General features: G+C 50.2%; 1 protein-coding gene across 1 annotated transcript in view; it reads right to left on the bottom strand.

Moving 5' to 3' along the window:
- Positions 1-23,261, bottom strand: part of col4a6 (collagen, type IV, alpha 6) — a 497,938-nt gene that overhangs the window by 30,109 nt on the left and 444,568 nt on the right. The window contains exons 33-39 of the mRNA XM_072501535.1: positions 20,558-20,568; positions 20,382-20,445; positions 7,729-7,803; positions 4,955-5,062; positions 4,363-4,470; positions 3,837-3,908; positions 2,328-2,453 (exon numbers count right to left, since the gene is read on the bottom strand). Coding sequence (XP_072357636.1) covers positions 2,328-2,453; positions 3,837-3,908; positions 4,363-4,470; positions 4,955-5,062; positions 7,729-7,803; positions 20,382-20,445; positions 20,558-20,568 — 564 coding nt within the window. The remainder of the gene's footprint in view (positions 1-2,327; positions 2,454-3,836; positions 3,909-4,362; positions 4,471-4,954; positions 5,063-7,728; positions 7,804-20,381; positions 20,446-20,557; positions 20,569-23,261) is intronic.

Genomic DNA, 23,261 nt, shown 5'->3' with positions numbered 1-23,261 from the left:
TAATTGATGAGTACTCCCGGTTCCCTTTCGCCATCCCATGCCCCAACATGACTTCTGCCACGGTCATCAAAGCCCTGCACAGCACCTTCACCATTCGGTTTCCCCACCTACATCCACCGCGATCGGGGATCCTCCTTCATGAGTGATGAGCTGCGTCAGTTCCTACTCAGCGAAGGCATCGCCTCGAGCAGTACGACGAGCTACAACCCCCGGGGAAACGGGCAGGTGGAGAGGGAGAACGGGGCGGCCTGGAAGGCCTTCCTGATGGCCCTTCGGTCTAGAAATCTCCCGGTCTCCCACTGGCAGGAGGTCATCCCCGACGCACTCCACTCCATCTGGTCGCTCCTGTGCACCGCCACTAATGAGACCCCACACGTACGTGTGTTTGCCTTCCCCAGGAAATCCACTTCCGGGGTCTCGCTCCCAACATGGCTGACAGTTACTGGGCCCGTCCTCCTCCGGAAGCATGTGCGGAGCCATAAATCGGATCCCTTGGTCGAGAAAGTCCACCTCCTCCATGCAAACCCACAGTACGCCTACGTGGCACACCCCGACGGGCGACAGGACATAGTCTCCCTCCGGGACCTGGCACCCGCTGGGACCCCACCCACAACCCCCGACCTGAGACTGCTCCCTCCCCCCCCCCCCACCCCGGGTGCCTCATCCACCCCTGCGCCACCCACCCTCCCACCAGCGAACCTCACTGCAGCCCCCACCCCAGCAGGATCCGTCCCCTCACTGGATCCACTAAAGGGTGACGAAGCAGAGGACAACACGCTCCCGGAGTCACAGGTGACCACGTCGGCGCCCACATCACCACCTGGGCTGAGGCGATCGCAGTGGAGGGTCAGAGCCCCTGACAAACTCAATCTGTAATATTTTTCTTCACCCCCGCCGGACTCTTTTTTAAACAGGGGATGTATGTGGTAAACACCACTAGTAACATTGCATGTATTACGGTACTGCCCCTGTATTACAAGTACAACAGTAAATCCCCGCCCGCTGGCTCTGCCCAGTAGGCAGCGTATAAAAGTGTATGCTCTCCTGCGCTGCTTCCATTCTGGTTCCAGCTGCAGGAGGCACAACATCTTGTGCAATACAGCCTCGATTGTTTCACCATTCTCGTCTCGTGGTAATTGACGGTACATCACAAGGGAAAATGAATGTGCAGATGGGGAGGAACTCAGTAATGCTGAGTCTCTGTCCCAAAAGCTGCAGGGAATTCCAATGATGGCAGGGTGTCCTTGCCTCCACTGCCAGGCTGACCAGAGTAAAAGGAAGTAGAATGGGTAGGATGACAATGGAATTCTGGTTAACCTTACCCACTAAGACCCCAGTGCCATGTGCCAGTAAGAAACAGGGGTACAACAGATTTGAAATGGGGGCATAGTGCAGTGCTGCAGGGAAGATTCATTGCCTGGATCCAAGGTGTTCAAAGTGGTGAACAAGACAGGCAAGTCCCTCAATCCCTCTTCTGGATATCAAGTGGGAAGCCAGACTAGCACTGTGGCTTCACAGCGCCAGGGTCCCAGGTTCGATTCCTGGCTGGGTCACTGCCTGTGCGGAGTCTGCACGTTCTCCCCGTGTCTGCGTGAGTTTCGTCCGGGTGCTCCGGTTTCCTCCCACAGTCCAAAGACATGCAGGTTAGGTGGATTGGCCATGCTAAATTGTCCTTAGTGTCCAAAAAGGGTAGGAGGGGTTATTGGGTGACGGGGATAGGGTGGAAGTGGGGGCTTAAGTGGGTCGGTGCAGACTCAATGGGCCAAATGGCCTCCTTCTCCTCCCATAGTGACCGCCTTTAGTTGCATGTTTCCCGGCACTTGCAGCACCGAGAAACACATGGCTATACCACACCATTCGCATTAAATAAGGAGGGAACATGTGGCTTAGCAGGGAACATGCGGACGCGGCCGCACATAGCCCCATTTTTTACACTGAGGAGCTTTGCTTGTCGGAACTCTTCAGAATAGCAAGAGATCGGGATGCCATTTTTAAATGTATGTATTCAAAACTCCGCATCATGTGGGGAATTTCAAACTTCTGGGTTTCTTGACAGAAATCTCGAACCCTACATCTACACAGCCCACCCCCTGCCAAGATTCAACCCATAAGACACAGTACATAATTTCCAGTCGTGTAACAGGCAAAAGAAACACATAACAAGTATCATGCCTTATTGTGGTAGAATAAAACACTAGCAGTAAAGAGGCTGAAGTACAAATTGCTTGTGGCAACGCACATATCCCTATAGTCAGGAAGAAAAAACAGATTCATCACCGAATCCTGTACAATGATAATGAATAATTACAGTTGATGTTCTAAATTACCTGGCTCTCCTCGAAGTCCTTTTGCTCCCGGATAGCCTGCTCCCCCTCTACCAGTGCCTGGCGTACCGTGTTCACCCTTTAGCCCAGGAAGGCCGGGAGAGCCTGGCAGTGCTGCCAAGCCAACACCTAAACAGTTAGAACATCAGGAACTAAATAACCATTCAACTTTGAGACAATGGCTGGAAATATCTGAAAAAGTGACCCCTTAGTGTTCCCGTAGATTGCCTGATGGGTGGTGCAAATGCAGGAGAGCATCTCTTGTCGAAATTGCCAGCCAATAACTTTAACTTAAAGCAAAAAGTATTTCCTTCACTGTCAACCTCATTTATATTTCCATTCTCCTTAACGGAACTGGATTAGCAGCAGTAATGATGGTGAAACTTTCAGCATTCCATTGTTATTACTCCACTGAAAATGAAAGTAATTCCTGGAGTCCACACATGCACTCTTAAACACGCAAATCCCAAAGTTTCTGCCTGTACTTCTAAAATATTACAGTGGTTCCCTTACCACCAATTAGAGATCACTGCACTCACTCATCTCTACATCGTGATGGGCAGCTTTAATCGACGTCAGCGGCCAGTGCAATGGCTTTGTGGCTGACCGTGTAATCCAGCCCATTAAATACATGTTCAGTGAGCACTGTACAACTGCTTAAATAAATTAAATTGCTTTTAATGCCTTCTGTTATTTTTCATTGCGTAACAGATTCTCTTGTTCAGTAACCAAACACAGGCGATGAATTTAACACCACCCCCTGATGGAAATCAGTGAGTGGACAATTAAAATCAGCCATGAGAATTATCACTGATGTCTTGTTCCTTCCTCACAGTCCAAACATTACAGGAATGGAGCCAGGAGAGATCTTATTTTACTTTCCATGAGGGATCAAGAAAAGCAGGAAATTCCTCCCGCTTCAAAAAGAAAGACTAGGCTAGTACAGCCCGATGTTATCACTGCCCACACTTCCCCCCTTCTCCCCCACACCATGGAAAGGCTGACCCTCCCAAAGCACAGTCCTCGACTTACCTGCCAGCCGACGGGGAAACCAAAGTAAAATGACACTTGCTCAGCTTTATGGGTTCTCTGGTCCTGCTCTGGCCTGTTGCTATGTTGGACCAGCGGGGATCACCGCCTCGTACAAAAATTGCAGTCGGGTCCTTATAATGACCGTCAGGGTCCAACTTGTTTGAGGCTGGGCCCCACTACCTTTTGACTAGCATCTTATTCACCTGCGCAAAACATCAACCTGTGGAAAAACTGTGGAACCACAGCGGCTGCTATTTTAACTGCCCACCCAGTTTGTGCCAGGGCAGAAGGTTTATGATCGGTTTCATAGCGCAAACCGAAGAAGAATGAATTCTTCTCCTATTGATGTGACTCAATTCTTTGGACTGTAAATACCTCAGAGCCCATGGAACATCACAAAGGAGTTCCTGCTCCTGCTGAAGGGATCAGATAACACTTCAATCCCAAAGAAGATTTGACAAAGCTCTTTGTGCTAAATACCTGGTGTTCCTGAGGGTCCTTTAGGTCCAGGTAAACCATTCAAACCATCTAGTCCTGGAGCGCCTGAGAGCCCTGGTTGAACAAAAATTACCATTATTCTTGGTACACGCAACTGAATGAACAATGTAATTGACAACAAACACCAAAAGGCTGACAGATAATAGTGGGCAAGGGGAGTGTTGACAGGAGTGAAGTCAGATTAAGTGATATCATTAAGAAAGTAGAGAGATATCCAAGATCCTTAAGGTAATGTTGGTTGAAGAATCCACAAACAAAAGTCAAATTTGGAGCTATTAACTCTTCAAACACACCATAGTGCAGAGAGAGCTGGACTGATGATCAATTTAGCAAGGAGAGGAATACAAATTTGATGTAAGAAAAATATTTGTCCAATGACCAGTCTGTGCCACTAAAGCAGTATCTGGGTGATAGACCAAGGTGGATGGGATGAATTGGCCTTTCACACTACTATTTCTTTGGATTTATGTATATCTACGCATAATACTGCAATAGCAATAGTCGGCACCTTTCTGTCCTAGATGAGGAAATTGAGCTCTAGGTCCTGGAGGACCTGGACGTCCTTGCGATCCCTGGTAACCTGGAGTCCCAGGAGGCCCTTGCCGACCGGGAGTACCTAAGCACAGAAGGAAGAAGCACAAGAAATTAATTGGTAAGATGATAGCAAAACAATCTTTTAAAGCATTCTTATCACTGTGGCTTGTGATGAAGCAGAGAAAGTTAGCACCTCAGGAGAGCTCCTGACCGCACTGATCAGCTTACAATCATTGAAGCAGCCAGTGCTGTGGTAGCTGCAGAACCAGTATGAGAACAGTATCGCAGTGATGATCTGCCGCTGTAAAATGTACACAGTGCCTGTGACATCTGAGCAATAGGTCGCAAGCCTGATTCATTCCAGACCTTTGCCCAAAACAGGCATCTCTTCTCCAGAAACGTTTGATGGAGGAGAGGTTTAGTAGAGGTTGTACATAAGATGGAGAATGCCAGGGGAATGGGATAAGACTCAGTTGAAGAGACAATGCTGACACAGTCTTGTTGGGCCGAACGGCCTGCACTGTGCCATTCTTCCACAGTTTGCGCAACACGTTACAGATTCTCACCTGGACCAGCTGGTCGGCCATTTTCTCCTGGTGATCCTTTGACCCCACTAGGCCCAGGGCTACCAGAGAAACCAGAATCACCATGCAAACCATTTAAGCCTCTTTCACCTGAAATTAGAGAAAGTAACAGCATAAAATACAGATATATATAGATACCTTCCAAATTATTGAAAAGAACAATGTGATGCCACGAATATAAGTCAGGGTCAATGTCGTCTCCTGGACTAGTTTTGTAGAATCATACAATTTACAGTGCAGAAGGAGGCCATTCGGCCCATCGTGTCTGCACCTGCCCTTGGAAAGACTGCACTACTTAATCCCAAGCCTATCCCCGTAACCCTTTGACCCCACTTAACCTGTTGGACACTAAGGGAAAATTTAGCCTGGCCCATCCACCTAACCTGCACATCTTTGGACTGTGGGAGGAAACTGAAGCCCCCGGAGAAAATCCACACAGACACGGGGAGAATGTGCAAACTCCACACAGACAGTCACCCAAGGACTGAATTGAACCCGGGTCTCTGGAGCGGTGAGGCAGCAGTGCTATCCACTGTGCCGCCCTAAAGGGTTGCGATGATATTTTCCAGATTTCACCCCTCGAATCGGTCTGGTTTTAAAAAGAGTCAGGTTTTCTGTCTCTCCGAGAGAACTACATGCCACTGGGTGGATACGGACTGTCTACATCATGGATGCGGCATCACAACATCATGAAGTTGGTTAGCTCGGCCTGAGAGCCTTTTCTTGTCCAACAATTATTGAATGATTTTTAAATACATTTACAGTACCCAACTCTTTTTTTCCAATTAAGGGGCAATTTAGTGTGGCCAATTTACCTACACTGCACATCTTTTTGGGTTGTGGTAGTGAGACTCACGCAGGCACAGGGAGAATGCGCAAACACCACACAGATAGTGAGTGGAACCGGGATCGAACCTGGGTCCTCAGCGGCGTGAAGCAGCAGTGTTAACCACTGTGCCACCGTGCCGCCCAAAACATTTTGAACGTTTGTGTGAATGGTTGAAAAAGGTCGTAACGAATTCTAACATCCTTCTGTGAGTCAACTTGTCTGATTGCCTACCCTGCTGAACAAGCTCGCCCTGCTTTAATGCAACTGTAGTGAGGCAGTATGTTTTTGATCTTTTTTCTTTCCAACTTTCTTTTCCTCTCCTCTTCGGTGCCATCCATGGCTCAGTTGCTAGTACACTTGCCTCTGAAGATCCTGGGTTCAAATCCCACTCCATGGATAACACTCCACTGCAGTACTGAGGGAGCGCTGAACTGCTGGAGGTGATATATTTCAGGTGGGCCTTTGGTAAACACCCCATCTGCCTGCTTGGGCGGATATAAATGATCCCATGGCACTATTTGGATGACGAGCAGAGGAGTTCTCCCTGGTGTCTGTCATTATCTGGTCATTATTACATTGTTGTTTCTGGGAGTTTGCTGTGCCCATTTTGGTTGCCATGCTTCCGGCTGGCATCAATTTCCATGGGTCTCCAGCAGTGGTTTCCTGCCGCCCAAATTTCCACTCCAGCCAGCCAGTCAGGTACTGACTCCAATAGACCAAGCAGTTTTTGATCTAAGAAATGATACCCTTATCTAAGAAAAGGATTATACTTGACATAGAGGGAGTGCAGCAAAGGGGAGGCAGTGGCAGAGTAGTATTGTCACTGGGACAGTAATCCAGAGGCCCAGAGTCATGCTCTGGGGACATGGGTTTGAATCCCACCAAGGCAAATGGTGGAATTTGAATTCTATAAAAAATCTGGAATTAAAAGTCTCGTGGTGTCCATTGTTGTAAAAACCCATCTGGTTCACTCATGTTCTTTAGGGAAGGAAATCTGTCATCCTGACTCCGGCCTACGTGTGACTCCAGACCCACAGCAATGTGGTTGACTCTTAACTGGGCAACAAATGCTAGCCCAGCCCGGCGACGGCCACATCCAATGAACGAATAAAGAAAAACAAAATCCCCAGACAGATTCCTGCAATAGCAGCATTGTCACATGAGGAGAGGTTGGGCCAATGTTCACTGAAATTTAAAACAGTGAAAGGGGATCTATATGAAATTTAAACATTCTGACAGGGCTGGACAGACTGGATGCAGGGATGTTGTTTCCTCTGGTTGGGGGTGGGGTGGCGGGTTTAGAATAAAGGGTCACAGACTCAGGATACGGGGTAGGCCAATCAGACTGAGATGAGGAGAAATCTCTTCACCCAGAACCTGTGGAATCCTCTCCCACAGAAGGCAGTGGAGGTCTGTGGTGGTGTGTATTAGGGGTATTAAGGTACCCTGTGATGCTGAGAGGCTATTGGTGGATAGACACTAGGTCCCGATTGGATCAGCCGCCTACTGGCTCCACCCAGTAAGGCGGAGTATAAGAGCCCGGGTTCTCCTAGCAGCCGCATTCTGTAACTGTGCTGCTGGGGAACAAGTCTGCGTAATAAAGCCATCGTTCGACTCCTTCTCATCTCGTCTCGTGAGTGATTGATTGTGCTACAAGGTCAAATCACTCAATATATTTAAGAAAGAAATAGATAAGATTTCTGGACTCTAAAGGTGTCAAGTAGTATGTGGAGAGTGTGGAAGGATGGCGTTGAGATAGAAGTTGAATGGCGGAGCGCAGCTTGAAGGGTCGAATGGCCTACACCGGCACCTATTTATTATGTTTCTGAGCCTCCAAAATGGTGGAAGAAGCTGAAAGAAAGTATAAGATATTCTGAATGACATATAAAGAACAGAACACTCAGAGGGATGACTCGATTGAACTCACCTGGGTATCCTGCTTGACCAGGCTCTCCTTTAATTCCTATGTCACCTGGAAATCTTAGTGCATCACCAGGCTCACCTGTACAGTTAAGAGAAAGTTTCCTGTAATATGCACAAGTAATGATACAACAATGAACCCTAACATTTTGATAAAGGGATTTCGCTATGGCCATGCATGCTGGGATAGCACCGTCTCCATTACATTATTTATTTTGTCACACGCTTGCCTTAAAAATGCAAGACAAATGCTTGTCGTTCTCAGCACAACTCATACAAGTGTGAGTCAGTGATCCTGAAGTGGACAACTTGATCTCAGGCAGAAGTCCTTTGATAAATAGGGAAATGTCTGAAAGCCTGGATATTTCCTACCCAATAAAAAAGCCCAAGCTGTAGAAGCCAACTTTCACACGCGTATCACAGTAAATAAATATGGTGCCCCATTGGATTCTGAGAAGTATAATGGTCCAAATTGGTCCATGGTGAGTTCATGATGCCCCTGTCATTAATATGAAAATCAGACAGCAAGTTCAAGGGGTTAAGGTGAACCCCTTTGAATTGTGAATCTTCAGAACTTGCTGGTCAATTTAAACTGTTCCATTGTTGCTTCTCATACACAACGACTCACCCTCAAACTCCCTATTATTTTTACAAAACTGCTAGATTTGCACAAGAAACGTGAACTAAACTCATCACAGAAAGCTAGGGCTCGAATGTAGCAGCGTTGATGGGATGCAAACCAACCTCTCCAGCCTGGAAAAGGAACAACTTAAACTGCAGAGTCTCATTCACCCATGCCATAGATTCTTCTTAAGGATAGAAAACACTTCACTTTAAAAAAAGTTTTTTTTAGAGTAACCAATTACTTTTTCTTCCAATTAAGGGGCAATTTAATGTGGCCAATTCACCTAACCTGCACATCTTTGGGTTGTGGGAGTGAGACCCACGCAGACACGGGGAGAATGTGCAAACTCCACACAGGCAGTGACCCGGTGCCGGGATCGAACCCAGGTCCTCAGCGCCGTAGGCAGCAGTGCAAACCACTGTGCATCACGCTGCCCCGGAAACACGTCACATTTTAAAGTTGATTTTTAAAATTACTGTCCTGTCCCTTTTTCTTAACCTTTTAATCCAATCTAGCTTTTCCTCTCTTCATTTATCTTTCTGTACTTGAATTGACTCTAAGTTAATATAATTCACCCGCTTTCTCAATCATGCTTTTATTTATTTCTTATCCTTAAGTCTCACTGCTTATGGAGATACTCTCTTATCTCTTCATTCATTAAAGATCCCGATGCACGGTTGTCCTCTTTGAAGTGTTATCCCCTTGAATTTCCAGCAACTTACAGGGCAAAGAATTTTTGAATGGGAGGGTGTCAGACGATTATATCATGCACAGGATGCTGGGCTTCAGCAAGAATTTGGCCAGTAAAGTAAAGAAAAACTGATTTGCTGATGTAATAGTTCCACTAAATAACTCTGACCATCTGAACTACTTGTAAAAAAAAGAAATTAAAATGTCACCGAAGGTTTCTGATTTATTCAGAGATGTGCCTGAACTGTTAAAACTTCAACATGTGCCTAAACTCAACCAAACACAGTTGAAGTAAATTATTGCCTCTCTGCTGATGTTAGTGCAGCTCTGTTGTAATCATCAGAGAATTATATAAATTTACAGCATTGTAGTCCATTCAGCTCATTATATCTGTGCTGACTCTTAGAAAGTGCAGTTGTGCTTGTCCCACACACCTTGCAGCTACAACTAACCCTATAAGTTCTTCATTCTCTTTTTTTTCTTAACAAACAATTTTAATGAGGTATTTTTGGCATTGCAAACACAACAGTATAAAAACAATGTACAAAGAACAATAAACATAGTGCAAACACCGACTCCCGTCTCTCCAAGACCCGCCTATTTAACCCCCTATTCTACGCTACCCTAGCTCCCCCCCCCCCCTCCCCCCATTGCTGACGATTAATTCTCCTCGAAGAAGTCGATGAATGGTTGCCACCTCCGGGCGAACCCCAACAGTGACCCTCTCAAGGCGAACATAATCTTCTCTAGGCTGAGAAAGCTCGCCATGTCAGTCAGCCAGGTCTCCCGACTTCGGGGACTTTGAGTCCCTCCAAGCTAGCAGTATCTGTCTCCGGGCTACCAGGGAAGCAAAGGCCAGAACATCTGCCTCTTTCTCCTCCTAGATTCCCGGGTCTTCCGAACCCCGAAAATCCCCACCTCTGGACTCATTGCCAGCCTTGTTTTCAATACTTTGGACATGACGTCCACAAACCCCTGCCAATATCCCCGAAGTTTTGGACACGCCCAGAACATGTGAACATGGTTCGCTGGTCCGCCCGCACATTTTACACACCTGTCCTCCATCCCAAAGAATCTACTCATCCGGGCCACTGTCATGTGGGCCCGGTGGACCACCTTGAATTGGATCAAGCTGAGCCGTGCGCATGTAGCGGTCGCATTGACTCTGCTCAACGCGTCTGCCCATAAGCCATCCTCCATCTCACCCCCAAGCTCCTCCTCCCACTTACACTTCAGCTCCTCGGTCTGCTTCTCCACCGCCCCCATAAGTTCTTTGTAGATGTCTGAGACGCTCCCCTCTCTCACCCATCCCGTAGACACTACCCTATCCTGGATTCCCCTTAGTGACAGGAGTGGGAAGGATGATACCTGCCTGCGCAGGAAGTCCCGCACCTGTAAATATCTGAATTTGTTCCCTCTTGCCAACCCAAACTTCTCCTCCAGCGCCCTCAAGCTAGGGAAGCTCCCCTCCAGGAACAGGTCCCCCATCCTCTCAATTCCTGCCCTTCACCATACTCGAAACCCCCTATCCAAGCTCCCTGGGGAAAACCGGTGGTTGTCACATATTGGGAACCAGACCGATGCTCCCACTGCTCCAACGTACCTCCTCCACTGACCCCAGATCCTCAAGGCCGCCACCACCATGGGGCTGGTGGAGTATCTCACCGGCGGGAACGGCAGAGGTGCCGTTATCAGCGCCCCCAAGCTGGTGCCCTTACATGAAGCTGCCTCCATCCGCTCCCAAACCGACCCTGTCCCTACCACCCACTTCCTTATCATAGCAATGTTGGCCGCCCAGTAATAATTACTGAAATTTGGCAGGGCAAGCCCCCCCTCCCCCCGATTCCTCTCGAGCATCACCTTCTTCACTCGCGGGGACTTACCCGCTCAGACAAAGCCCAAAATTATTTTGTTAACCCTCTTAAAAAAGGACCGCGGGATGAAAATTGGGAGGCATTGGAATACAAATAAAAATCTCGGTAGGACCGTCATCGTAACCGTCTGCACCCTCCCAACCAGTGACAGCGGTAGGCATCCCACCTCCGAAACTCGCCCCTCATCTGTTCAACCAACCGGGACAAGTTCAACTTGTGTAACCGGCCCCGGTCACGCGCCACTTGTATCCCGAAGTACCTAAAACTGTCCCCCACGAACCTAAACGGCAGCTTCCCCAGCCGACCCTCCTGACCCTCTCGCTCTTTATCACATTCAGTTTATATCCCGAAAACTGGCCAAATTCCCCCAAAATCGCCATGATTTCACCCATCCTTGCCCCTGCCACATATAAGAGCAGGTCGGCCGCGTACACGGGACCCTATGTTCCACATTTCATTTCATTCACCTTCCTAAGCTGCTCCACTGCCCTACCTGTGGACAGCACCGCAAACTCGGCCTGCAGCCTCCGACGTTCCCTTAAAAGCTCCACCCCCAGGGTCGCTACATACCTCCTATCTATCTGTAGGATCTCCTTAACCAGTCGGTCCGTCTCTGCCCTATCCGTTCTGTTCCTAAGAGCCCGGATTGAAATCAGCTCCCCTCTCACCACTGCCTTCAGCGCCTCCCAGACCACTGCTGCTGAGACTTCCCCAGTGTCGTTGACCTGCAGGTAATTCTGCATGCACTTCCTCACCCTCTCGCACACCGCCTCGTCCACCAACAACCCCACCTCTAACCTCCATTGCGGGCGCTGGAAGCTCTCCTCACTAACCTGCAGTTCCACCCAGTGTGGGGCATGATCCGAAAAAGTCATGGCCAAATACCCCGTGTCCACCACCCCAGCCAGCAAACCCCTGCTCAAAATGAAAAAATCAATCCGGGTGTGCTGGGAGCCCTGGTGGGGTCCCCAAATAGGAACAACCATAGGTTTGCCCCAGGGAGGATGGATGGAGGATTCCAGAGCTGGCACCAGTTGGGAATTAGGAGGGTGGGAGATTTATTTATAGACGGGACGTTTGCGAGCTTGGGAGCGTTGGAGGAAAAGTATAAGCTGCCCCGAGGAAATTTCTTTAGGTATATGCAGGTGAGGGCGTCCACAAGACAACAGGTGAGGGAATTTCCATTGCTCCCGACACAGGGGATCCAGGATAGAATGCTCTCGGGGGTGTGGGTCGAGGAGGGCAAGGTGTCAGAGATATACCGAGAGATGAGAGAAGAGGGGGAGGAGCTGGTGGGCGAACTGAAAGGAAAGTGGGAAGAAGAGCTCGGGGAGGAGATAGAGGAGGGTCTGTGGGCTGATGCCCTAAGCAGGGTAAATTCCTCTTCCTCGTGTGCCAGGCTTAGCCTGATTCAATTTAAGGTGCTACATAGAGCACACATAACGGGAGCAAGGTTGAGCAGGTTCTTCGGAGTGGAGGACAAGTGTGGGAGGTGTGGCGGGAGCCCGGCAAACCACACACATATGTTTTGGTTGTGTCCGGCACTTGAGGGGTATTGGAGGGGAGTGACGGGAGTGATTTCGAAAGTGGTGAAGGTCCGGGTCAAACCAGGCTGGGGGTTAGCTTTATTTGGAGTTGCGGATGTGCCGGGAGTGCAGGAGGCGAAAGAGGCCGATGTCGTGGCCTATGTGTCCCTAGTAGCCCGGCGTAGGATTTTACTCATGTGGAAGGAAGCGAAACCCTCCGGACTGGAGGCCTGGATAAACGATATGGCGGGGTTCATAAAACTGGAGCTGATTAAGTTTGCACTGAGAGGATCGGCTCAAGGGTTCACAAGATGGTGGCAACCATTCCTCGACTACCTAGCGGAACGTTAGAGGGAAGATAGATGACCAGCAGCAGCAACCCAGGGGGGAGGGGGGGGGGGGGAGGGGAGGGAGGGGGAAAATTTCATTTTATGTTAAGTGGTTAGTTTACCATGTTAGTTAGTTACTCTTTATTAGATTGTAGTTATCATGTTACTTGTACTGTTAAATTTTCTTTATGTGGGGAAAAAATTGTGAATGAAAAATGTCAATAAAATATATTTTCAAAAAAAAACCAAGACTACCTTCCTCCCCTCCAGCTTGCAGCTCACCATGATATAATGGCACCCCCCCCCCCCCCCCCCCCCGTCCGAAGACTACATTGCCCACCTGGAATTGCACACGCTTATTGATTAAAAGCGCCACCCCGGACTTCCTGGTGCGACTATGCAGAGCTATGTCGCATATTCGGTAGCTCCCGCTTGGAACGGACTTTTGGGCTCTTTTACAGGGCCCCCACGGCATTTGTTTGACATTTCCCGATGTGGCAAGAAGACTGCAACATTCCCCTGACAGTGTCCCCCAGGAATGTTATGTCTTTTGGCTACCAGACCCGGCAGAAACAGTAAAAGATTTGGCTACAACAGGATAAACAGGGCCTCTTCCAGCATGCAGGCGGGGGAAGGGCAAGCTTAAAGCTGCAAACTGACCTGAGGGCCTTTATCAAAGACGAATTCTAGCAGCAGAGGGAACAACTGTGAAAAGATCTCACCAAGGCCACTGAAGAAGCGGGGACGAGGCTTCCGGTGGCGGCCATGGAGGAGTAGGTCGCGCATTCAGCAGCTCCCGTCTAGAATGGACTCTTAGACCTTTTTCAGGAGATTCCACAGACATTTTGGGGCAGATTGGTGAAGCGAACACTGCCAAAAGGATTCCCTCTCGAGACTTCCGGTTGCGGCTATGTGGAGCTATGGGTGGGGGGTGGGGTGGTGGGTGGGGGGGAATCGAGTTGCTGCTGCTAAGATCAAGGAGGAGCTCGAGCGAGTAGGGTGGGTCGAGACGGGGGTATGCCGCTGTGGGGAACGGGCCGGGTGTGGGGTGTGTGCGCGTGGCTGGCCGAGGAGGGGTCATGGCTAGTCGGCGGGGGAGGGGGGCGGGTAGCCCCCTGATCCGGCTGGTAACCTGGAATGTAAGGGGACTGAATGGGCCGGTTAAGCGGGCCCGCGTGTTCGCGCACCTGAAGGGGCTCAAGGCGGACGTGGTTATGCTCCAGGAGACACACCTGAAGGTGGCAGACCAGGTAAGACTGAGGAAAGGGTGGGTAGGTCAGGTGTTTCACTCGGGGCTAGATGCCAAAAATCGAGGGGTGGCGATCTTGGTGGGAAAGAAGGTGTTATTCGAGGCGTCGAGCATTGTGGCAGATAATGGCGGTAGGTACATAATGGTAAGTGGTAAGTTGCAGGGAGAGAGGGTGGTACTGGTCAATGTGTATGCTCCGAACTGGGACGATGCGGGTTTTATGCGGCGTATGTTGGGTCGGATCCCAGACTTGGAAGTGGGGGGCCTGATAATGGGGGGAGACTTTAACACGGTGTTGATCCTGCACTGGATCGCTCCAGGTCTAGGATGGGTAGGAAGCCGGCGGCGGCTAGAGTGTTGAGGGGATTTATGGACCAAATGGTAGGGGTGGACCCTTGGAGATTTGCAAGGCCGGGGGCTAGGGAATTTTCATTCTTCTCACATGTCCATAAGGCTTATTCTCGAATCGACTTTTTCATTTTGAGTAGGGCGCTGATAGCGAGAGTAGAGGATACCGAGTATTCGGCAATAGCCATTTAGGACCACGCCCCGCATTGGGTGGACTTGGAGATAGGGGAGGAGAGGGACCAGCACCCGCTGTGGCGCTTGGAGGTGGGGCTGTTGGCGGACGAGGAGGTGAGCGAGCGGGTCCGAGGAAGCATAGAGAGGTACTTGGAGACCAACGACAACGGGGAGGTCCAAGTGGGGATGGTATGGGAGGCACTGAAGGCGGTGGTGAGGGGAGAGCTGATCTCCATCAGGGCCCACAAGGAGCGGGGGGAGAGGGAGAGGCTGGTGGAGGAGATGGTGAGGGTAGACAGGAGGTATGCGGAAGGATTGTTGAGGAAGAGGCGCAGCCTCCAGGCCGAATTCGACCTGGTGACCACCAGGAAGGCGGAGGTGCAGTGCAGGAAGGCCCAGGGGGCGGTCTACGAGTATGGGGAAAAAGCAAGCCGGATGCTGGCGCATCAGCTTCGGAAGCCGGACGCAGCTAGGGAGATCGGGGGAGGTAAGGACAGGGGAGGGTGCGTGGTATGGAGTGGGGTTGGCATCAATGGGGTCTTCAGGGACTTCTACGAGAAATTGTACTGATCCGAGCCCCCACGGAAGGAAAGAGGGATGGGCCGCTTCCTGGACCAATTGAGGTTTCCAAAGGTGGAAGAGGGACTGGGGGCCCCGATTGGGCTGGAGGAGCTGATCAAAGGGATAGGAAGCATGCAGGCGGGGAAGGCACCGGGGCCGGACGGTTTCCCGGTCGAGTTCTATAAAAAATATATGGACCTGTTGGGCCCGCTATTAGTTAGGACCTTCAATGAGGCAAGGGAGGGGGGGGGGGGCTTTACCCCTGACGATATCCCTGGCACTGATCTCCTTGATCCTGAAGCGGGACAAGAGTCCCCTGCAATGTGGGTCTTACAGACCGATTTCCGTGCTAAATGTAGATGCCAAGGTGCTGGCGAAGGTCTTAGCCACGAGGATTGAGGATTGTGTGCTGCAGATCATCCATGAAGACCAGACGGGGTTCGTGAAGGGGAGACAGCTGAACGCGAATGTGCGGAGGCTTTTGAACGTTTTCATGATGCCGGCGAGGGAGGGGGAGGCGGAGATAGTGGTGGCAATGGACGCTGAGAAAGCCTTCGATAGGGTAGAGTGGGGGTACCTGTGGGAGGTGCTGAAGAGGTTCGGGTTTGGGGAGGGGTTTGTCAGGTGGGTCAGGCTGTTTATGAGGTCCCGATGGCGAGTGTGGCCTCAAATAGGAGGAGGTCCGAGTACTTTCGATTGCACCGAGGGACGAGACAGGTGTGTCCCCTGTCTCCACTGCTCTTCGCACTGGCGATTGAACCCCTGGCTATGGCACTCAGAGAGTCGAGGAACTGGAGGGGGTTGGTGCGGGGTGGGGAGGAGCATAGGGTGTCGCTTTATGCGGACGACCTGCTGCTGTGTGTGGCGGACCTGGTGGGAGGAATGCCAGAGGTAATAAGGATCCTTAGGGAATTCGGGGACTTTTTGGGGTACAAGCTCAATATGGGGAAGAGCGAGCTGTTTGTAGTTCAGCTAGGGGACCAGGAGAGGGGGATTGGCGAGCTCCCACTAAAAAGGGCGGAGAGGAGCTTCAGATATTTGGGGGTCCAGGTGGCCAGGAGATGGGGGGCCCTGCATAGGCTTAACTTTACAAGGCTGGTGGAGCAAATGGAGGAGGAGTTCAAGAGGTGGGACGCGCTGCTGCTGTCCCTGGCGGGTAGGGTGCAGTCAATCAAAATGACGGTGCTCCCAAGGTTTTTGTTCCTGTTCCAGTGCCTCCCCGTGTTTATCCCGAAGGCTTTTTTCAGGCGGGTTAACAGGTGTATAATGGGGTTTGTGTGGGCGCGAGGGACTCCGAGGGTGAGAAGGATGTTCCTGGAGCGGAGTAGAGATGGGGGGGGGCTGGTGCTGCCCAACCTCTGTGGGTACTACTGGGCCGCCAATGTGACAATGGTGCGCAAGTGGGTGATGGAGAGTGAGGGGGCTGCATGGAAGAGGCTGGAGACGGCGTCCTGTGTGGGTACGAGTCTGGGGGCGCTGGCAACGGCGCCGCTGCCGCCCCCTCCAAGGAGGTATACCACGAGCCCGGTGGTGGTGGCGGCCCTCAAAATTTGGGGGCAGTGGAGGCGGCATAGGGGGGAAGTTAGGGCCTCGGCGTGGACCCCATTACGGGGGAACCACCGGTTCGCCCCAGGAAGAACAGGTGGAGGGTTTTCGGGGTGGCACAGGGCAGGGATATGAAAGTTGGGAGACCTGTTTGTGGACGGGAGGTTCGCGAGCTTGGGTGAGCTGGAGGAGAAGTACGGGCTCCCCCCGGGGAACACGGTGGCCTTGTGGATAGCACAATTGCTTCACAGCTCCAGGGTCCCGGGTTCGATTCCGGCTTGGGTCACTGTCTGTGCGGAGTCTACACGTCCTCCCCGTGTGTGCGTGGGTTTCCTCCGGGTGCTCCGGTTTCCTCCCACAGTCCAAAGATGTGCAGGTTAGGTGGATTGGCCATGATAAATTGCCCTTAGTGTCCAAAATTGCCCTTAGTGTTGGGTGGGGTTACTGGGTTATGGGGATAGGGTGGCGGTGTTGACCTTGGGTAGGGCGCTCTTTCCAAGAGCCGGTGCAGACTCGATGGGCCGAATGGCCTCCTTCTGCACTGTAAATTCTATGATATCTATGATAAACACCTTCAGGTACTTAAAGGTAAGGGCGTTTGCCAGACGGCAGGTGGTGGAATTCCCACGGCTACTGCAACACACAGTACAGAACAGGTTGCTCTCGGGGGGGTGGGTGGGAGTGGGGAAGATCTCGGAAACTTACCAGGTGATGCAGGAGGAGGAGGAGGCCTCGGTGGTGGAGTTGAAAGGTACATGGGAGGAGGAGTTGGAAGAGGAGATCGAAAAGGGGACGTGGGCAGATGCCCTAGGGAGGGTGAACTCTTCCTCTTCGTGCGCGAGGCTCAGCCTCATACAGTTTAAGGTGCTGCACAGGGCACACATGACCGGGACAAGGATGAGCAGGTTCTTTGGGGGTGAGGACAGGTGTGTTAGGTGCTCAGGGAGCCCAGCAAATCACACCCATATGTTCTGGGCATGCCCAGCGCTGGAGGAATTTTGGAAGGGTGTAGCGAGGACTGTGTCGAGGGTGGTAGGATCCAGGGTCAAACCGGGCTGGGGGCTCGCAATATTTGGGGTGACAGAGGAGCCGGGAGTGCAGGAGGCAAAAGAGGCCGGAATTCTGGCCTTTGCGTCCCTGGTAGCCCGGCGAAGGATTCTCCTTCAGTGGAAAGATACGAGGCCCCCAAGTGTGGAATCCTGGATCAGCGATATGGCAGGGGTTCATTAAATTGGAGAGGGTGAAATTCACCTTGAGAGGGTCGGTACAAGGGTTCTTTAGGCGGTGGCAACCGTTCTTAGACTTTCTGGCAGAACGATAGACATTGGTCAATGGCAGCAGCAGCTCGGAGGGGGGGTTTACTTTATTTTTGTTTATGTTATTTACACTGGAAGGGTCTGAGGGGGTGTATGCACCTGTCGTCTTAAGTCGGGGTGTTAATGTTAATTTATTATTTAGGTACGGGGGGGAGGGGTTTGGGGGGGTTGCTTTTTTAGATTGTGTTTTGTACTTAACCCTGCTGGGTTCTTTTTCTTTCTCATTTTGTTATTGATATTTTATGAAAGCCTTTAATAAAAATTTTTTTTTTTTTTTTTTTAAAGCGCCACCCCTCTAGTCTTGGTGTCCAGCCCAGAATGAAAGACCTGACTGACCCAACCCTTCCTTAGCCTGACTTGACCCGCCACTTTCAAGTGTGCCTCCTGCAACGTCACCACGTCTGCCTTCAGAGCCCTCAGATGCGCGAACACACGTGCCCTCTTGACCGGCCCATTCAACCCTCTAACATTCCAGGTGACAGGTGATCAGCCTACTTGGGGGGGGGGGGGGGGGGCACCCCCCCCCGGCCGATCAGCCATCCATCGGCCTGCCTCCTGGCAGCCCCCACCCCCGACCGCCCCTCTGTCCCAAAACCTAGGTCCCTCCCTCATCAGCAGAGCAACCCCCCCCCCCCCCCCAACCGGCCCCCCACTAACAACACCACTTTGTAACCTAACCCCTGCCATATATTGAACATATACACCCCTCCACTGTGCTTCTGTAGACTAGCTCACCCAGCTAGCCTGGTGGCCCTCGCCTCCGTCACCAAGAAGTCTCCCACCTATTGAAGTTCCTCATTCTCAAATGTCTTTCCAACCGCCTTTTAAAATTACCTAAGAAGAAAGCTTCCACCACCTTTCAGGTGGATCTTTCCATACCCTGACAACTCTTTAGTGAAAAGATTTTCTTCATCTTCCATGGCTTTTCCCGCCTCCTCTCCTGCTTGTAGCTTCTCCCATCAGGAGATCTGCTACCATGGTATGCCATGCATTCTTCAATTAGACTTTCCATGGCTAACTATGGAAATATACTGCATGAGGTTGCTGACTCTTCACACTTGATTGCTCACTTGCTTTCTTAAGCATCATACTGATGCCCCAGATGTGCCACGCATCATGCTGGTCTCTGATTTCTCAACCATTGACCGACTGACTTGGTTTCTTTTACATCATCTGCGGATTCCAATTTTCATGCGCTTGGAAGGGATGACGAATGGAAAGGCCAGTCAAAGTTGATGGGTCCCTCACTTAGTTTTTCATGACTGCCGATTTGAGATCCTGGTATATTGCTGCTTGTGAGCACCATCAGCTGCTTGAAATCATAAGTGAGAGTTGAAGAGTTGTGGGACACTGGGTTGCCCTAACTACACCACTATTGAGTGACACGGAATCAATGACGCTAGCCCTTCACCAGCGCCACCCAAAACACCCAATACCCACTCTTTCAAAACTCTCATCACCTTGTAACCATCTATCTGGTCACCTCTTAACTTTCTCTGTTCCAAGGTGAACAGTCTCAAAATCTCCAACCTCTCCTTATAACTGAAGTCCCTCAGCCGTGGTAACATCCTGGTAAACCTTCACCCTAAGTACTTCCTGAAGTGTGGTGCCCAGAAGCACCCACAGTGCTTCAGCTGAGGCCGAACCAGTGATTCATGAAGTTCTAGCATGTTCTAACGTTTCAAATCTGGGTGACTCTTTGTTAAAGCTTTGTCAAAACTTCTCTCTCTCTGCAGATGCTGTCAGACCTGCTGAGATTGCCCAGTATTTTCTGTTTTTGTTTCAGATTCCAGCATTCACAGTAACTTGCTTTTATCTAGCATGGTCTACTTGCTTTTGAATTCTACTCCTCTGTTCAGAAACCTAAAATAACCTAGCTGTGCGTTTTAACCACCTTGCTCAATAACATTCCCAGCAGTCAAGTGTGTTGATTTCTGGGTCTCCACTGATGTTAATCCAGCTCCTTCTAAATTCACATGGACAAACGTTTGCTCCTATGCTGTTAAGCCTGCGATCCTTAGGTTTGAATCCACTGAGTTCACAATCCTGAACGTTGGTGGAACATAAGTACATCACTCCGGCTAATATCAGCAACAGTAGTTTAAACTGTATCTTAAATCCAGCGCTGAACAAAACAAAAACAAGGTTGTAAGGCGCTTTTAGAGTTTTAGCAGGGATTCTAGTGATAAAAGCGATGCCAAATCTACGGGAATCAAGAGTGGGTAAGGGGTAAGAATGTTTTGCCGAAGCTGCGACAGAGGAACTCACCACCCAATCAGTAAATAATCCATGTTCCCTTTAAGATGAGTGTGGAGCAGCCTCAAAGCAATCTTAAAGGGACCATGCTATATAACAAACAAAGCCACACATAGCAAAGAGAAACTGGACTTCACATTAGCAAGCAGGTCTGGCCAGCTTCTTACCTTTTGGACCAACATGACCTGGTTCACCGTGGTACCCAGAAGGACCTGGCAGGCCATCATTGCCCTGTTCAACACAAAGTGTTTGAAATATAAAATATTGTAACATGCTCTAGTTAAACGGATAGCATCCATGGTGGCTTAATCCACTTTCACATACACAGCTTTAACTACTAAACCACTGCCCAACCTGTGGAAGCATTGTTCAAAATACAGCATGTTTATCATTGATCTAGTTTATAATGGTGACCATTGACAGTAGATCTATCAGTCTGCACATTAATGCAGAGTGCCACAGCACCATTGTGTGATGGCATGATGCCATGAGACACAAGGTACATCTTCCATTCTGCTCAACGTTCAGTTTTACAGAGTGATGCTATACTGGTATTGTAGAGCACCGTTCACCCTAAGGGTTGTGAATCTGGAATTCCTTGCACAGTGAAGCAGTTGAGGCTACCTCGTTAAATGTTTTTAAGGCAAAGGTAGATAGATTTTTGAACTGTAAAGGAATTAAGGATTAAGGTGAGTGGGTGGGTAAGTGGAACTGAGTCCACAAAAAGATCAGCCATGATCTTATTGAATGGCGGAGCAGGTTCGAGGGGCGAGATGGCCTACTCCTGCTCCTAGTTCTTATGTTCATCCTGTAATCTTAATGAGTGATTGGGTGGAGGTTGGAACCCCCACTTTAGTGAACTCCCAGTCGCAAATATTTGTGCTCAACTCTGCACCATCCCCACCATTCTGCTGAGTGATGATCCACAGAGCAGTGTATACTCCTCTGACCGTCTAATAGGTACTGAGTGATGAGGAGTAGCTTTGACTCTCCATGATCTGCTCAATGTTGAAAATCAAAGAGCTGGTGGTGTGCGTTTCGTTCCCCAGTTCTCTGAGCTCCCAATCTCAGCCGCCTCAGAACTTTAGATATTCCCGTTCGAGAAAGAAATTCAGACAGCGATGGGACGGCAAGGTCATTCTCTCATAGACCTCACAACCAACACAATAGCTCCATCAATGGAGTGCTAAAGATGGCTTAAACGCTGTTATTGCAATCTCAGATAATGTACGACTGGGTCAAATCAGAAAGGACAAAATGGAGTGAAAGGTTGGAGCATAATGTCAAAAACAAACTGATGGCAGTGATAAATTATTGCGTACAAGGCACGCAAAGTCAGGCTGGAGAGGGCGGTGAGGCAAGAGCTGGTCGACTCCATATTGGAGGCGGACCAACAGTACTCCACGGCCCCGACCAGAGAGCTACTGGCAAAGAGGAAGAAGCTACAAATGGACTTTGACTTGCTGTCCATGGAAAAAGCAGTGCACCCACTGCGCCAGACATGGGGGGCCTTCTACGCACACGGAGACAACCAGCCATCTGCTGACTCACTAGCTGAGACAATAGGCAGCCACGAGGGAAATAGCTCAAGTTAGGGACAGACACGCAGGAAAAGGGTCAACTAGGCCTTTGTGACCTTCTACTGGGGACTGTCCGTCCCCGGAGCCCGCCGAGGAGGACTCGGGATGAAACAGTTCCTCTACAGACTGGACATGCCGGTGGTGGGGGAGCAGAAGAGATGGGGCCTGGAAGCACCATTAGAATTGGGAGAAGTCAAGGAGAGCATCAACTTCCTGCAGACAGGGAAGGCACCGGATGCAGATGGATTCCCAGGACATCAACAACGAATTCACGGCAGCATTGACTTCGTGCCTGCGAGAGATGTTCTCAGACTCACTAGTAAGGGCCACCCTGCCGCCGACAACAAGCCTCAATATTGCTGATACCCGGGTGGTGGTGGAATAGTGGTATTGTCACTGGACTAGTAATCCAGAGACCCAGGGCACTGTTCTGGGGTCCCGGGTTCGAATCCTACCATGCCAGATAGTGAAATTTGCATTCAATAAAAAATCAGGAATTAAAAGTCTAATGATGACCATGAAACCATTGCCGATTGTCGAAAAAACCCATCTGGTTCAGTAATGGCCTTTAGGGAAGGAAATCTGCCGTCCTTACCCGGTGTGGCCTACATATGACTCCAGATCCACACAGCGATGTGGTTGACTCTTAACTGTCCCCCACTGAAATGTCCTAACATGCACCTCAGTTGAAGGGCAATTAGGGCTGGGCAGCAAATGCTGGGTCAGCCAGCGACACCCACATCCCAAGAACGAATTAAAAAGCCCCAAAAAGGACAAAAACCCGACTGACTATGGGCCCTATAGGCCCATCTCACTGGTCAACGTAGACACAAAGATCCTGGCAAAACCTCTGGCAAATTGGCCGGCAAGCTGGGGACCATCATTGAGAGCTGTGTACCAGAGGTAGTCGTGGAGGACCAGACAAAAATTGTCCTGATTTTGCACTACTGACTCGGGAGTGAAAATTCAGCCTGAAGCTTTTGTCTATCAGTGTTGATTAGTCTATTTGGTGTTCTTGTGCCCAAAAGAACCAGAACAATTTGAAGGAGCCTCCTCAAAGATCTGCAAATGGGAACAATGAATGGAAACTCGTAATGACATCTATCGGGGTGGGTGGGGGTGATGGGTTTGTCCTACTCTATGAGCAGGACAAGCTTCTGGCATGATGTTTAACCCTGTGCAATAGTCCACAGAAACTCGCTTCGTGCTGAACCTAAGTTGCACCTGAATTCACCTATCTTTTGGCTGAATTCAGTCAAATTGCATCAAGAAACACAGTGCAACCTAGCAGAAACTCCGGTTAAACATGATAATTATTGGACGCCATTCTCCCATGCCGTGCCATACCGGAGAATCGATATTTGCGCCATGTTTCGGCGCGACGCCGGTCCAACGCCTTCCCGCCATTCTCCCAACCGGCGGGAACGGCCGAATCATGGTCTGCGCCGCGCACGTCGGAGAAACTGC

The sequence above is a fragment of the Scyliorhinus torazame genome, chromosome 5, assembly GCF_047496885.1.
Source record: "Scyliorhinus torazame isolate Kashiwa2021f chromosome 5, sScyTor2.1, whole genome shotgun sequence".
Taxonomy (NCBI): domain Eukaryota; kingdom Metazoa; phylum Chordata; class Chondrichthyes; order Carcharhiniformes; family Scyliorhinidae; genus Scyliorhinus; species Scyliorhinus torazame.
The sequence above is the reverse complement of the archived record's forward strand: the minus strand, read 5'-3'. Positions and strand labels throughout refer to the sequence as shown.